Source organism: Engystomops pustulosus, chromosome 6 (genome assembly GCF_040894005.1).
Source record: "Engystomops pustulosus chromosome 6, aEngPut4.maternal, whole genome shotgun sequence".
Lineage (NCBI taxonomy): Eukaryota > Metazoa > Chordata > Amphibia > Anura > Leptodactylidae > Engystomops > Engystomops pustulosus.
In genome coordinates this window covers 108409626-108426932 of record NC_092416.1, presented here as the reverse complement: position 1 = coordinate 108426932, position 17307 = coordinate 108409626, and the positions used below count along the sequence as shown (strand labels likewise).

The 17307-nt window shown below is 39.9% G+C and overlaps 1 protein-coding gene across 14 annotated transcripts in view; it reads left to right on the top strand.

Annotated features, from left to right (window-relative positions):
• The window catches only part of NCOA3 (nuclear receptor coactivator 3), a 393748-nt gene that overhangs the window by 165577 nt on the left and 210864 nt on the right, over window positions 1-17307 (top strand). For all 14 annotated transcript variants that reach the window (XM_072110548.1, XM_072110547.1, XM_072110549.1 and 11 more), the window contains one exon: window positions 4464-4599. In XM_072110548.1, the coding sequence (XP_071966649.1) occupies window positions 4464-4599 (136 nt within the window). The remainder of the gene's footprint in view (window positions 1-4463; window positions 4600-17307) is intronic.

Here is a 17307-nt window from a genome sequence, read left to right as displayed (position 1 = left end):
AGTTAAAACCGCTAATGTTTAAAAATTGGAATAAATAAAAAAAAATACATAAAAATATAAGCCCCTCACTTTCCCATAAACACTTATTAAAGTATAAAAAAAAGGCTCTAAAAAGTGATTAAAAAAATGTTATGCACTGTAAAAGAACAACGCTTCACTCAAAAAATAAGCCCTTAACCAGATTTGTCAGCGTTAAAATAGCGTTAAAGTTGTGCATATGAAAGTCTGTAATGCTAAAATTGACAACATTTTCACGTAATAAGTTTTTATTCAGTAAAATTGGGAAAAAATGTAATCTATTTAAATGAGGTATTTTTGTAATCGTGGCAACCCATAGAATAAAAATAAAACACAATTTTTATGGTATGGTAAATGGCCCAAAAAAACCCACAAAAAAAATCTTCCAAAGAGTTAATAAAATCTCAACATTTAGTTACAGATGCCTCAAAATTATGTACCAGAAAAGTGCATCTCATGTGGCAAATAAATGAGCCCCTATAGGTCCACATTAAAAAAAGAAAAAAAATTATAGCTTGTACAATGTGAAAATTCATATCTGATCTGCATGGCGCCTCTTTCTCTTCTATCCCCAGCCGTGCGCCCATACGGCATTACCACCACATACAAGGGTATCAGTGTATGAATTCGGGAGGAATTGGGTATCAAACTTTGTGGAGCCTTTTTTCATTTAATTCATTGCAAATGTTTAATTTTCCACCCAAAATGAATGTATTGTCAAAAAATATTACAATTTGTAGACCACACCTCCATTTTGTTTTAACCCCTATAAAACACTTGAAGGGTTAACAAACTTCTTAAATGTGCTTTTTCAACGCTGAGGGGTGTAATTTCCATAATGGGATAATTTTACCAGTCTAGCTATTATTTAGGCCTCTCACAGTCAATTAAAAGTTGAGCAGGTCCTGCTGAATACAGGTTTTAGTGATTTTCCCAAAAATTTGAGAAATGGTACCCAAATTCTGAGCCTCATAACATTCTAGTAAAATATGAGGCATAAAGCACTATGTCAACATAATGCAGACATTTAGGAAATGTAAGTTATGAACTTATTTGGGTGCTATGACTATCTGCATCAAAAGTAGAGAATTTAGAACTTGGATGATATTGTTTGTGTTTAGTTATGAAAAAAACTAATTTGGAAAAATTCTTTATTTTCAAACTAATTTGAAGTACAATCTTAAAATCCCTTGGATACATTATAGCGTTCCAAAGCTATAAGCACTTATAGTGACACAGGGCAGATTTTAAAAATGGGACAGCGTCCTAGAGGCCAAAATAGGCTGAAGGGTTTGAGAATCCTTTGTTTTATTTTTTGGATCAAAGGGACGTATGTAGGAGATGGTTTTGGTAAATTGTTATAGGAATAGATGGATGTGAGAAGTGATTTATTTACATTATTTGCACTGTTAACGCTAAGATGCTGGTCTAATTAGCTTTATTTTCAAACTGCTCAGTATGTATTGTGGACTTTCAGCTACATTATGCTTGTAGTTTCCTTTATGCTCGTATTCTCTGCTGTGCAGTTATAAGCCACTACTTGTATATTGTTAGGTAGCGTAATACGTTCTAGTTTTTGTTTCTTTAATTGTGGCATCATCCAAAAATTCAACTTTAAGTGAGATCTAAATTGGTTGTATAAAGTCAAATGATCACTTGTTCATGTTCCACCCTGGGACAAAATGAAACAGTAAAAAAAAAGTTTTTAAAAAAAGTGTACCATATATACTCGAGTATAAGCAGAGTTTTTCAGCACAAAAAATGTGCTGAAAACAAAACTCGGCTTATACTCGAGTCAAACAAGACCAGCAGAAAGAAAAAAAAATCAAAACTCACCTTTCCGGCGGCCCCTTTGGGTCTTCTGTGCGATCCGTCGGTCAGTGGCCGGTCCGTGGCCGGTCCGTGAGAGGTCACAAGCACTGACATCAGCCGCCGCTGCAATAGTATTGCTGACATCGGCTGCGGCTGATGTCAGCGCTGTGCGGACCTGCCGCTGAAAAAAAAAAATAATAATAATCAAAACTCACCTTTCCGGCGGCCCCCTCGGGTCTTCTGTGTGATCCCGCAGTCAGCGGCAGTGCGGGATCACACAGAAGACTTGAGGGGGCCGCCGGAAAGGTGAGTTTTGATTATTTTTTCTTTTACATCAACGGGGCGGGGGTCCGGCTCGGTAACGAGGCACAGGGGCTGGCAGGCTATTGACCGGGGCACAGGGGCTGGCAGGCTAATGACCGGGGCACAGGGGCTGGCAGGCTATTGACCGGGGCACACGGGCTGGCAGGTGGTATACCGGGGCACATGGGCTGGCAAGTGGTATACTGGGGCAGAGGGGCTGGCAGGCTGTATACTGGGGCAGAGGGGCTGGCAGGCTATATACAGGGGCACAGGGGCTGGCAGCCTGTATACTGGGGCACAAGGGCTGGCAGCCTGTATACTGTGGTACAGGGGCTGGCAGGCGGTATACTGGGGCACAGGGGCTAGCACACTATATACTGGGGCTGGCTGGCTATGTACTGGGGCAGGGGCTGGCAGGGTATATACTGGGGGGCAGGGGCTGGCTGGCTATATACTGGGGGGCAGGGGCTGGCTGGCTATATAATGGGGGGCAGGGGCTGGCTGGCTATATACTGGGGGGTTGCTGGCTATATACTACTGGGGGCTGCTGGCTATATACTTGGGAGAAGGGGCTGTGACCAATGCATTTCCCACCCTCGGCTTATACTCGAGTCAATAGGTTTTACCAGGTTTTTGTGGTAAAATTAAGGGTCTCGGCTTATACTCGGGTCGGCTTATACTCGAGTATATATGGTTAATGAAAAAAAATCCCCTAATGTCACATCACATAAAAATATAATTTTACATAAAAAAAGTGAAAATCGCCACAAAACACTACCTTTTGGGTATCATCATGTCCGTAGCAACCTTTAGAATAAAATAAAATTGTTACTGAACCCCTACGCAGTAAAATTTTGTTACTCGCAAATATTGCGCTTTTTTTACATCCAACCTCCTAAAATAAATGCTCAAATGTGATCAAAAAGTAACATTTACCCCGACATTATACCAATAAAAAGTACAGCTTGTCCAGAAAAAAAGGAAACCCTAATACACCTGTGTATCTAAAAAAACATGGTGATGCAAAAACAAGCAAATTTCTCAACAAATGAGTTCTATATTGTGCTAAACAAGGTAACCATAAAAAAATATATAAATGGGGTATTTCTGTAATCTTGGTGGACCTATATAATAAAGTTAACATATACAAACGTATATACTCGAGTAAAAGCCGAGGTACACAATTTTAACACAAAAAACTGGGAAAACTCAAGTATAAGTCAAGGGTTTGAAATGCATTGGTCACAGCCTCCCAGTATAGCCTGCCAGCCCCCTGTATTATATAGCCTGCCAGCTCCCCCCCCCCCCAGTATTTAGCCTGCCAGCTCCCCCCCCAGTATTTAGCCTGCCAGCTCCCCCCCCAGTATATAGCCTGTCAGCTCCCCCCCATTTTATATAGCCTGCCAGCTCCCCCATTATATAGCTTGTCAGCTACCCCCCCCATTATATAGCCTGCCAGCTACCCCCCCCCAGTATACATAGCCTGCCAGCTACCCCCCCCCAGTATACATAGCCTGCCAGCTACCCCCCCCCAGTATACATAGCCTGCCAGCTACCCCCCCCAGTATACATAGCCTGCCAGCTACCCCCCCCCAGTATACATAGCCTGCCAGCTACCCCCCCCCAGTATACATAGCCTGCCAGCTACCCCCCCCCAGTATACATAGCCTGCCAGCTACCCCCCCCAGTATATGTAGCCTGCCAGCTTCATGTAGTAAAAAAAAAAAAACCCACTGTACTCACCTTTCCATAAGTCCTCTTCAGATGCCGCTTCATGTTCTTCCGTTCCTCTTCGGCTCCTCTTTGGGTGGTTCCGCTCCTCTTCGGGTCTTCGCGCTTGGCCGGCACACAAAATGACATTGGCCACAATTCTAAGCCTAAATAAAAACGTAGAAAAATTAGAGCTGTTATTTATAAAGTTATGTGGGTGCTATGACTATGTACTTAAAAAGAAAAGAATTTAGAAAATTGAGAATTTTTCCAAATTTTAGACAAATTTCTATTCTTTTCTTAATTAAACTCAAAAGATATCATCCAAATATTTCCACTAATTTGAAGTACAATCTCAAAATTACCTGGATATGGTAAAGCATTTGAAGATTATGTGTTCAACTGGGGTAGTCCTGTGTTTGTTTAGATCAAGAGTTTTTAACCAGTTCTTTTAAGAGTTTTGATTTTTAAAAATTAGGAGTAAAACATATATTTTAATCTCTGCTTTTCCTCTGATCCCTTTCATTACTATACGATATTTTTGTGGTGGTTTTATACCTCGGCAAGCCAAAAGATCTCTGAACTCCAAGTGTAATCTTTCCCAATTTTCTTTGTTTCAGGTGGCCGGAGAGCTTGATCACTTGGACACAATTCTTGGTGACCTTGCAGGCTCTGACTTTTACACAAGTTCTATGAGCTCAAGTACCAGCAACATGGTAGCTAAACAATCAGTGTTTCAGGACAACCCACCATTAGGTAAATTGACTTTGTATGGGAAAAGTTTAACATCTAGGTGCTGACCACTTTTGCAGAGACTTGCTGACACAGTCCTAAAGCAACAGAGGGTAAGGTCGCTTATACTCTTGTGAGTGTGATGCGTCAAACTTGCATCACACTCAGTGTGCTGACATAAACATATGGGCCAAGCGCTGACAGCAGACCTTGTATGTCCCAACGTTTATACTTGATCAGAGGCTAGAGGTATCGATCGTTGCCCAATTTATTTTCACAGCATGTACAGCATCTTTATCCATTAACAACATGAATTGATTGTAGAGTATCATCATGGTGGTAATACTGGTTAATGCATCCACAAATTGGGCTGGAATGCAAATCTGAAATGGCTGGATGATAAAATAAGAAAGTTTGAGTGTGTTTGTTTTTTTTTTTTTATTTAGAATAACAAGGAATGTCCTGACTTAAAGGAAATCTACCATTTAATGTCATGCATTATGAACCAAACATACTTTGAGAATGCTTTATCTACTCTAATGCAGAAGCATATCTTGTTTAATTCCTGGGCTGAGTGGTTTTGCTAAAAAAACAATAACATTCAGGACCTTGTGAAAGCTGGATTGCATTCAGCTAGCCATACTACACAGAGCTTCCTGAACAGTCCAGACAGGATTTATCAACCTTAGCTGGATCACTCATTCAAAGCAGCTGTGGGTTGGTGCAGTGATTGATTACTTCTGCCTGTCAGGCAGAACACAGAGTTAACGGCAAAAGAGGCATAGGAAAAAGGGGCACTATCTAATCTCCTATGTCTAAAGTGCAGGTATATAGGTCCCCAGACAGCACAAAAATAATATAGAAGAACCTTCAGGTGGTGCTCAGCGTTCGTAGCAAAAGTACTATTGGCATGTAAAATGTGAAGAAGCAACGGGGCACTCGCCACTTAAAAGAATCTTATTTATTTCATCACAAAGTAAAATAGGTCCAACATAGAAGCCCAGTCAGGATAGGGATAGGCTAGACAAAGCGTCGGACGCGCCTTTTCCTTTTCCTCTGCTCCTAGCTCTATCCTGACTGGGCTTCTATGTACATATGTCTATGTACAAAAAATCCCATACTAGAATTGATGAATTTTCCTCCAAATCTCATCGATGAGCTGAATGAAGTGTTTGTAAAGTACATCTAAAATAAGAAAATAAGCTCTTATATGTTCAAATTATCACAAAAATAAAGATTGTATAGCCTTTATAAAGTGACAATGCTAATCTGCTCTGATTGTTGCACCTTCCCTTCAATGCCATTGTTTGTGTCCATGTAACAGTTTACCATCACATATTAGATATTGGCATACTTGAGAGGGATTGAGTATCAAACTTTTTGGAGCGTTTTGGTATTTTATCCGGTAAAAATTTTATTTTAAAAATTGCACTTGATTTTGTGTTATCCTCTTTGAAACAATTAAAGGGTTAACAAACTTTATAAAATATTTTACCCCCTCACCACGACTGTATCACCAAAGATAGGGGTCCGCCCCTGGGACAGGAAATCCACCTTGCCTCAGTGTGGTTTCCTTACTCTGTGGGAGACCTAGGAGAAACCTCATTGGGGTTCCTAGGTGATTCTCACTATAGCTCATCGGAGCATTATGGGGATTGGGAGTTTGACGCCCAGTCGGTCGTGTACCTCCCCCTCAGAGCATTTACCCAGTGGGGAGACGCCAGTGGAGGTTGGATGGTTGCTGGGATGCCTTGTCTGCAGAGCTGTTGGGAAAATTCATTAAGGAATGGCACGCTGTTCCCCTATAGCTTATGGGGATGCATGTAGTGCTTGGCCGAGCTACGGGCACTCCACGCTCGTGCCCCACTAGCATTTGGCCGCGGGAGGGGAAATTTGAAACTTAAAGAAGTCTTGGCAGGACTTGCTCTCAGCCGGCGGCCAGGATTGTTGCTCACCACTCCTGCTCTGCAGCACTGTATGCCTGTATGTACCTTCTATTGTGTGCTTTGCTGCTCTTTCACCCTTTGTATGCTGACCTGCATATGTATAATAGCCTATTGGACTCTTTGGCTGCATTCCATGCCTGCACCTGTTTTTGTACCTGTGTATGCCCACTACCTGCTGCTATGAGTTGGAAGATGCAACGGTTTGACTTGCGGGTGACTTCCAGGTGGTGATATTACAGCTTTCCTTTCATGTTGTTTTTTTTGCCTTTTTATGCTTTTTAGAGGAAAGATATTCCCATTAAAAAAGTGTCTAGAAAATCAAAGGATAACGTCTACAGAGTGTGCAGGGATAATTTTACCTCCCGTGTATGAGAAGCCTAATGGTGATTCATGCTTTCAGCGTTTAGTGGCGCTGGAATCTTTAATTATGTTTTGATTCTATGCCCACCTTCTTCCCGTAGAAGTTAGAAATTCTGTTTAAATCGTTCTGATTGCTGACCCTGAAGACAATACAGCTGGTAGCGGCCACATCAGCCAGACTAGTGGGAGCATTATCCTATAAACCTTTGTATGCAAGGATCTTGAAAGATGGAGTGGTGCCTATTCTGCTGCAGGCATTCCATTACCAGAGGGATTGAAGGCCCATTGCACTAGATCACTGGCAACCTCCTGGACCGAGTTTAGAGAGATTCCAATAAACCAGATATCCTGGGCTGCTACATGGACTGCCCTCACACCTTTTCTGTATCGGCTAGAGGCTGCAGCCTCTCAGGAACTTTATTTTGGGCGTTGGGCTCTTTCCCCCCAAGCACTGTTATTCTCTCTGGTGGTGCTGTTGTGGTGAGGGGGTAATCGGTAATTATTCACTGAAAGTTTTCTTTCCTGGAAACATGACAGCATAGTTAAGTTCCCTCCCTCTTTTGTTGAGTGTCTCACTTGTGTGGAGAGTTTTTATGGTGTTGGGAACCAACTAATCATACACTTATAAAGTCTCATACAGTCAAGGCAAGGTGAGATCGCTGGACTTTTAAAGCCTGGGTTTCCTCTCTCTGGTGGTGCTGCCACGGTTTTTGAAAAACAATTACCAGTGAGTATTTAGTGATTCTACTTACGTTGAGGGGTGTAGTTTCTAAAATTGTGTAATTTATGTGCTTTTACTATTATTTTAGCCTTTCAAAGTGACTTGAATGCTAAGGTCCATCACTAAGGTCCAGAGGCTTTAATGCATCTTTTTAATAAAAATGTGAAAAATCTCACCTAAACTTCTAGGCCTCATTCTACAAAAATGGGAGTATGCATAAAAAAAGTCAACATGGAGGCATACATTTGTTAAATGCTAGTTACCTTAGTTATCAAGTTATTTTTGTATCATATATATTTGCTTCCATTTGGGCAGCATGTGAGTTGTGAACTAGTGCAAACAACTTTGGTGAGCATGCCACATCTCGTGGTTTTCATGAGCTTCAATTTCCACAGCAATGAAGCACAGTAAGCCCTAGTGAGTGGCGTTACTAGAGTCCTCTGAACCCCCGGACAATATTTAGAATGGGGACCCCCTACTATTTACAATAGTTTTTCAGCATGAAAGGGTACCTTTTGTCATACTTATGCTATAATATCTGCACTGTGTTATTTTTCATTTGTAATAGTAAAAGAATGACAAAAAGGAACCTCCAATTCATTGGCATCTATTGTAAATCATGGTGAATTTAAGTGCTTCTATCTACAATATGTATTTGGTTTCTGACATAGAGGAAGATAGTACACATCTCTTATTTTGGTTTTGGTTACTGTGTCTGATGTGTAATAGTCAGTCCTGCCCCCTGCTCCAACACAAGGCACATTACAAATTACCATTGTGAAGCATGTGGAAAGTGTTTGGAGGTCAGTTAGTGACTTAGAAGTGACATCTAGTACCTTACAGGTAATGATCTGCTCCTTCGGTACAGAACAGAAGTGGCTTTTCGGTACAGAACAGAAGTGGCTTTTCCTGGCGAATACAACATACTACAGCAATAAGTCACTACTTATTGCTGTTGTATGTTGTATTCGCCTACAGATGTCTTCAGCACCATGCAGCCCATTTCCACACTGTGAAACTAAAAATACAACAGGTCACTTACAGTATAATGTCACCTGTACTGTGTTCCTAAATAATATATACCTGTCACACCCCAACTGACAACACTGTGCTTTATAAAAATACCAATGGCTACTCCCCTCTCAATTTAATTATTTTATAAAATATATATTATATTTTAAACACTTGCCATCTAAATTTGTTATGCTCCACAAGAAGTAAAGAGATGGAGTGGCACTCACCAATCGTGGAAGCAGTCGTCTTTATTCAAAGTTCATGTGATAAGTACACAGGGGGGCACGCAGTGCCGCAAAGCCGACAATAAAAGCCGATAATAAAATATAACTTGTATTCACCCATTTAACATAGGAGACTACAGTATATATAAAAAGAAATTATAACTTGTTACAAAATCGCAAAAAAAGTAGCGTTTTTGACAATTGGCCACTCTTTCTGTTATCGGGTCATACTGGGAATACCATTTTTATATTTTGTTAGATTCGGCATATTGGGACGCAGCAATATCTAGCATGTTATGATTTTTTTATTTCTATATTAGGTAAAAGGGATGTTACCTGACAGATCACATGCAAAATCCCCATATACTGCCATACTGTAATATGGCAATATATAGTAGGATCAGACACTGGCACATTGTAACAGATGTTCAGAAATGACGCACCCTCAGGCAATAGATTGTCACTCCCTGCAATGGTCACAGCACCAATCGTGAATGTTGCCAATGGGTGTTTTCTGCAATATGCAGCGAACACCCAGCTTGTATGGAGAGGGTTTAGCCCTTTCATACTCCCTTAACCAATGTATGATGTACCAATACGTCACAGGTCGGTAAGGGGTTAAGTTATAAAATTAAACTGCATGTGTATATACACATATATATATATATATATATATATATATATGTATATAAAAACATAAATAATATATATAAAAACACACCCCTCTCCAGAGGATATGAAGTGGCACTCCAATGAAGTATGGTGTATAAGGAGGTGTGGTTTATTTCAGAACAGGCAATGTGCATATTGTAAAAAATATGTATATATCTCCAAAGTGGGTGTGGCTAAATATACATGGTGAAAACAATAATGCTTATAAAAATCTGCAATCATATTAAAAGTTATGGGATCATATAATAGAGTTCAAGTGTATATAATAAATAAAAATTCATTTATGTTAAAACATACATATTAAGTAGATTACAGTACCTGGTGTCAAGTCCGCATGGAATACATGTTGGCGATCGCGGGCTGATAGCGTCTGCACAGAGCCGGAACTATGTATAGCGCATACAGGGTGTAGAGCAAAATCGTAGTAGTGCTCTATATTATAGAAAATTGTAGCTGGGCAACCAAAAAACCTTAAAGGGGTATTCTCGTCTGGGCATTCACATCCAGATTAATTAATCTGCCATAAATAAACATTTCTTCAATTAGATGTTATTAAAAAAATGTTCCTGTGTGAAGATAATTTCTCATAAGTGTAGTAATATGGTCCCTTCGAAACAAGACTGTGTCCCTAGATACGACCACGTCTGCTGGAGGGATTGAGCAAATAAACAAAAAGTTTTTGTACATGAAATGTCCGGGAGTTACTGCGTGTTCCGCAGCTGTCCTGTAGTAATGATTGCTGAAGCCAGGTAGTCAGGCACTACTGAATAGCACATGTCTGGCCACTGCTCCTGGAGTGTGACGTGGTCGTAACCGAGGAAGCTATCTTGTTTCTAAGGGACAACATAGCTACATTAATGAGAAATTTTCTTCACACAGGAACATTTTTTTTAATAACATCCAATTGAAGAAATGTTTATATATGGCAGATTAATGAAACTGAATGTGAATGCCCAGATGAGAATACCCCTTAAATGTAAGTAGCGCCCAGTAATTATTGAGAAGTTGTGTAAATAAGTTACCAGGTCATCCATAAAGCTAGCTCAGTTCTAGAGCGCAATACACATTACAGAGCAAAACTTACTACAAATAAATGCAGTCAGTCGCTCACTGAAGTGACTGCATACCCCAAGTAGTGACAAAGGGAATTATATTTGTCCCTATTCACATTGGATTTCAACAAGGTGTTACGTTCCCTGTCAAGGGCTATCCGTTTATTTTTAGAGATAACACGTTTGGGATATCCACGTTTATGAAATTTATTTTCCATGAGGGTCAAGTTTTTCCTCTGGTTCGCTGGAGATTCTCTTGACCCTCAGGAACTGGCTGAGGGAATGATTCAAGCATCGGTGTGGGGTCATTGCTATCAAATCTTAGTAAATTATTCTTGTCAGTGGGTTTTTACAAAAAGAGTGGTTCATCCATCATAGTTTTCTTTACCAATACGTTCAGAAATTGAACTTCAGACATAGAAGAGACTGTAGTTTGATTGCTGCACAGTGCATGCGCGACACATAGTTCCAGCTATGTGCAGTGCATCTATCAGCACGTGATCGCCAACATGTATTCCATGCGAATTTGAGATGCCAGGTATAGTGATCTAGTTATTATACCAGCTGTTGCTACTCTCGTTTGCAGATAGATTTGATAAAAATGGTTCTCCTACCCCAAATACTTTTTTTTTGGGGGGGGGGGCAGCCTGCCCCATTTGGATTGATTTATGCTTAATGAACTCATATGGGGCAGAAAGAGTAATAATTAAGCTTAGGCATTAGTATAAATCCACTGCAGAGGGGCGAATAGGAATGCTGGAAAGACATGACCGACCCCGTCAACGCACTTATAATAAGAGGTAATCATTTGGGTTTGGTATTTGAAGCACTGGAAAGAATTATAGATCACAAAGAGGGTAAGAAAGTTACTATAAAAGGAGCTATGTTTAACCCCTTAACGCTGAAGCCACTTTTCACCTTCCTGACACGGCCCATTTTTTAAAATCTGACATGTGTCTTTTTAAGTGGTTATAACTTTGGAACGCTTTAACATATCCAGTTGATTTTGAGATTGTTTTTTCGTGACACATTGTACTTCATGCTGGTTGAGAAATTTAATCAATATATTTAGTATTTATTTATGAAATAAATGGAAATTTGGCAAAAATTTTGAAAAAAACTGTTTTCCAAATTCAAAATTTTCTACTTTTTGGAAAGTTGGTCATATCACTAAAATAACTTGATAACTAATATTTTCCACATGTCTGCTTTAACTTGGCATCATTTTTCAAACCTCTTTTCCTTTATTTAGGATGTTAGGAGGCTTATAACTTTAGGTGCAATTTTTCAGATTTTCACGAAAATCATCAAAACCTACTTTTGGAGGGTCAATTTAGTTAGAAGTGACTTTATAAGGCCCACATGACAGAAAACCCCCACAAATGACACCATTTTAGAAACTACACCCCTCAAAATATTCAAAACTACCTTTGGGAATTTTGTTAACCCTATGAGCGTTTCATGAGGGTGAAAGATAAATGAAAGTGAAATTGGAGAAATGTAATTTTATCTTACTATAGATTCATTGAACACTAAAATTTGCACCTTCACAATGGGTTAAAAAGGAAAATGCATTTTACACTGTAGAGGGCAATTCCTCCTGAGTATGCCAATACCCATTTTGTCACTGTACCCTGCTGTACGGGCACATGGGGGCACTTGGAATGGAAAGAGCGTTGTTTTGTTTTTGCAGGGCAAATATGGCTGAAAAAGTTTTCATGTGTCAGGATGCATTTGGAGAGCCATAATGGTACCAAAACAGAGGAAAGCCCCAACATGAGACACCATTTTGGAAAGTACACCCCTTGGAGTGTTTAGCAATGTTAATTTGTGTATTTTCCCCAACAGGTGTTTGATTCAATTAGGCCCCAAAAGGGAAAAAAGGTGAAAATTTTCTAAAAAAAAGTCACTTTTACCCCAAATTTTTGTAAGCCACAAGGGATAAAAGATGAAACAACCCCATAAATGTGTAAAACTATTTCTCCTAAGCACAGAACTGCACCACTTTTGCATATAAAGTGTTGTATGGGTACACAGTAGGGCTCAGAAGGGAAAGAGGGGCTTTGGCCTTTTAGAAGCCAGATTTGACAATCATCCTTTACATGTGTCAGGATGCATTTGGAGAGCCCTAGTGGTACCAAAACAGAGGGGAACCCCAACAAGTGTCACCATTTTGGAAAGTGCACCCTTTGGAGAATTCAGCAAGGTGTAATATGTGTATTTTCCCCTACAGGTGTTTGCTTCAATTAGGTCCCTAAAAGGAAAAAGGTGAACATTTTCCCAAAAAAGTCACTTTTACGGCTAATTTTTGTATCCCATAAGGCATTAAAGATGAAACAACCCCAAAAAATGTGTACTAGCATTTCTCCCGAGTATAAAATTGCCCCACACATGCAAATAAAATGTTGTATGGGTACGCAGTGAAGCTCAGAAGGGAAAGAGGGGCGTTGGCCTTTTAGAAGCCAAATTTGACAGACATCCTTTACATGTGTCAGGATGCATTTAGAGAGCCGTAGTGGTACCAAGACAGAGGGGAACCCCAACAAGTGTCACCATTTTGGAAAGCACACCCCTTAGAGAATTTAGCAAGGTGTAATATGTGTATTTGTCCGTAAAGGTGTTTGATTTAATTAGGACTTAAATAGATAAAAGGTGAACATTTTCTTATAAAGGTCATTTTACTCCTAATATAGCCACAAGGGATAAAAATATGTAATAACCCCCCAAAATGTGTAAACCTATTTCTCTCAAGTGTAGAAGTACCCCACATGTGTATATAAAATGTTGTATGGGCGCACAGTAAAAGGAAAGGGGAATGTTTGCCTTTTAGAAGCCAAATTTGACAGAAATGTTTGACATGCATTTGGAGAACCCTAGTGGTATAAAACAGAGAAGAATCTGAAAAGTGACCCTAATTTTTGAACGCACACCCCTTAGAGAATTTTGCAATGTGTAATATATGTATTTGCCCCTACAGGTGAATGATCCAATTAGGCCCTAATCATTAAAAAGGTGAAAATTTTCCTATAAATGTCACTTTACCCCTAATTTATGTAAGCCACAAGGGATAATATATTAACCCCAAAAAAGGTGTAAAACTATTTCTCCCGAGTGTAGAAGTACCCCACATGTGCATATAAAATGCTTTATGGGCGCACAGTAGAGGAAAAGAGGGATGTTTGTCTTTTAGAGGCCAAATCCTTCACATGTGTCAGGATACATTTGGAGAGCCGTAGTGGTACCAAAACAGAGGAAAACCCGAAAAGTGACCATAATTGTTGAATGTACACCCCTTGGGGAATATAGCAAGGTGTAATATGTGGTGTAGTGTAATACACGTGGTGAAATGAGCATTTTGGACATACAGGTGGTTTCCAAATATGATGTGCAATGGAGTCCAAGATGGAAATTTCAATTATTTCTGGAAAGTTCAGTGCCCGTTATGTGGCGCCCCTTATGAAATAATGGAGGGGTATAGGGAGCAACGGGACATAAGTTGTTACAATTATTCATTTTACCAAAATTAATTCACAATAGGTTGGGTGTGAATTGTGAATGTCTAGTGTATAAGGAGGTAGTATATATCAAGGGACCAACTAAACTTTTGTCACTCTGGAGTTGTCGCAGGTCTCTTAGTAGTATGTAGTGTCCATCCTAACTTCTCTTTTGGAACAGACTGTTTATTGAGTCCTACCATTAGAAGCAGCAGAATTCACAGGGAAAATGCTGTCCTGGCAAAACACAGGAACATCTAAACCAGAGGTACTGGGGCCCCGTCCTTCTTGTCCCAATATTAGTTTCCTAATATCTTCCTCTTGAAAACGGAGAAATGATACGACAGGACATGCACATTGGAACAGCTCGTAAGAGTTGTACAGCATCATCTGTACAATGTGCACGGCCAGCACTTTTGTACCATATCTTCGTTTTTCGTAGGGAAATTATCGCCAAGTGTTGCTCTTATTCACCCTAGCAATGCCCATTGTGACAAATATTGCTGCTTTTGGCTGGACCAAATCGACCAGCCAATAGCGGCAAACATGGACAGAGGGGGGCAACAAAACCCCTCTGGACCGCAAGGCAAAATTGGTGGCTGTCAGGAACAGCCGCCACCCTGCCCCGATCACCGTGTCTACAGACATGGTGACCGGTATTACTGACGTCATAAGTAAATTCGCTGCTATTGGCTCATCTGAATTGATGAGCCAATAGCAGCAATAATAAACTGGGGGTGTGTGGGGGGGACGTAACCCTTCTGGTCCATGGGGCAGGATGGATGGCTGTCAGGAACAGCCACCGTCTTACCCCGATCAGTGAACAGCCGCCGTCTTACCCTGACCGGTGTTGGAAAGTCACTACCCGCCGCACCGTTCTATAACAACGCTCGTTGGGAATAGGCTATACAATCTTTATTTAATTTTTAAGCAATTTAGACAAATAAGGGCTTATTTTTTGCGAGACGAGATGCACTGTGAAAAAAACTTAATTTTAGTGGGTTTTTAGCTTATTGAAGCAATTTTATTAACTTTTTACGTGTGGAGGAAAATAAAATCATCAATTCTTTTGGATTTTTAGCATTTTTGGGGGCGGGGTGTTCACTGTAGCATAACAATAATATATTATCTTTATTCTACGGATCACTACGATTACGGTGATACCTCATTTATATAGTTTTATTTTTATTTGTCCAATTTTATTGAAGGAAAACTAGAATAGAAAAAATTGCATTTGTTTTAGTATTGCCATTTTTATAGCGGCATAATTATAGTATTTTTTGGTTTACGGAGCTGGTTGTAAGCTTATTTTTTGAGTGACAAGTTGCTCTTTTTATTGGTATCATTTTAGTGCTTGTAACTTTTTCGGATCACTTTTTAGAACATTTTTTGTAAAGCAATTTGATAAAAAGTTTTAATTTTTGTCAAGTTTTGGGGGTTTTTTTTTTTACCACGTTCACCGAGCGGGTCCAATTATGACTAGGATTTATTGTACAGATTGTTACGGACGCATCGATACCAAATAAGTGGGGTTTTTTCGTGATTTAGTGTTTTTTATACTTTATTACTTGTGTAAAGGGAAATGTGGTGTTTGGGGGGACTTTCACTTTCTTTTATTATTTATTTTTATTGTAAAAAACATTTATTTATTTATTTTTACTTTTTTTACTGTTACTGACATCTAAGCTTGAACAAGTGATCTTCTGATCACTTGTTCAAGCTTTTTTACAGGTTACACAGTGCAATATAGATGTATTGCACTGTGTAATGTAAGACACTGAGCATGCTGCGCATGCCCAGTGTCTTACAGCCGGGTCCTGCCAGGAGGCACGGACCCGGCTTCCGGAGGGAGATCTCGCAGCCCCGGGCACCGGCAGTCCCGGGGCTGCGATCGGAGCAGCGGACCCCGCCGGTAAGCGCCGCAGGGGGGTCCGATTCAACTTCAGGTAACTTTAAATGCCTCTAACACGCCGCGGTCAGCGCGACCACGGCGTGTTAGGGGTTAACACCCGCGATCGGAGAAATCTCCGATCGCGGGTGTTAGAGGCGGGTGTCAGCTATAATATATAGCCGACACCCGCAGCTTCTGGCGCCGGCTCCGTTCAGGAGCCGGCGCCAGAAACTTGACGTAATAGTACTGCATTTTGCGGGAGCGCACCTCCCGCGATGCAGTACTATTACGTCAAATGTCGGGAAGGGGTTAAGGGCTGGAAAGAGGTTAAGAAAATGTTACACATTAATGGTATATTAGAATGCACCTCACTATGGAACAATTATGAATTCCCTGAACTAGGTAATTTTACCAGACTCAATTTTCTGGGGAAAAGGAGATTTGTTATTTTTCACAGATATTAGTAAATGGAAGGGTAGTAAGTTTTGATTTTATGAAAGAAAATTTTTCAAAAGGTGAATGATTTTTTGAAATTTTCAATTAGTACACACTATTAAGTGAGTAAAAAGTTTAGAAATACAATCACATCAGTGTATAGAATTTTGGCAAAACACAAGTAAAAGGAAAGGATCAATTGTAGATATTTACAAGTTTTTGGTTAGGGGTCACTTTGAACGGGTGTCACACAGATCACAGGAGAAATGGCAAAGATGGGTAGGAGTGATGTCGGGAGAAGGAGTTGGGAGGGATCTACAGAAAAGTAAGGGAAGGTTCAATAAATGAAAATCATACATTGATTCAGGTAAAGATTCTTTATATGTTATATTACTCTCCTCGATTTATCTGGATATATAAGTTGAAAGTTAGGGAATCGTCCAAATGTAATAGATGTGGAGAGGTAGAGGCTGATTTTATACATGTTATATGATACTGTCCAGAAACTTACAAATCTGGAGTAAAATATTTCAACAGATGAATAGTACTTTAGATCTCTCTCTTAATCCAAATAATCTTAATCTAAATTGGAAGAATCAGCACCTCTGAGAGTAGAACTGTTCATCAGTCAATTTATTCTTTGGTTGCTGATGTTAGCTAAAGTACTTATAGTTAAAGAATGGTGTAGTAATAGTGGTAAGACTTTGAAGGTTCAAAGGTGGTTGAACTTTTCTTTTAAGATTAAACAATTTGTAAAAAAAAAAGCGCATGATGAAGAAATGGGCTAGAACCTGTGAAAAATGGAAATGGATAAAAACTGGAATTTGGTACCCTTTAACATCTTGATTATTTATTCTGTGGGGCCTTTGTATTTTTTTTTTCTTTCTTTTGCCAGGGGAGTGGGGGGAGAGAAAGGGATACGG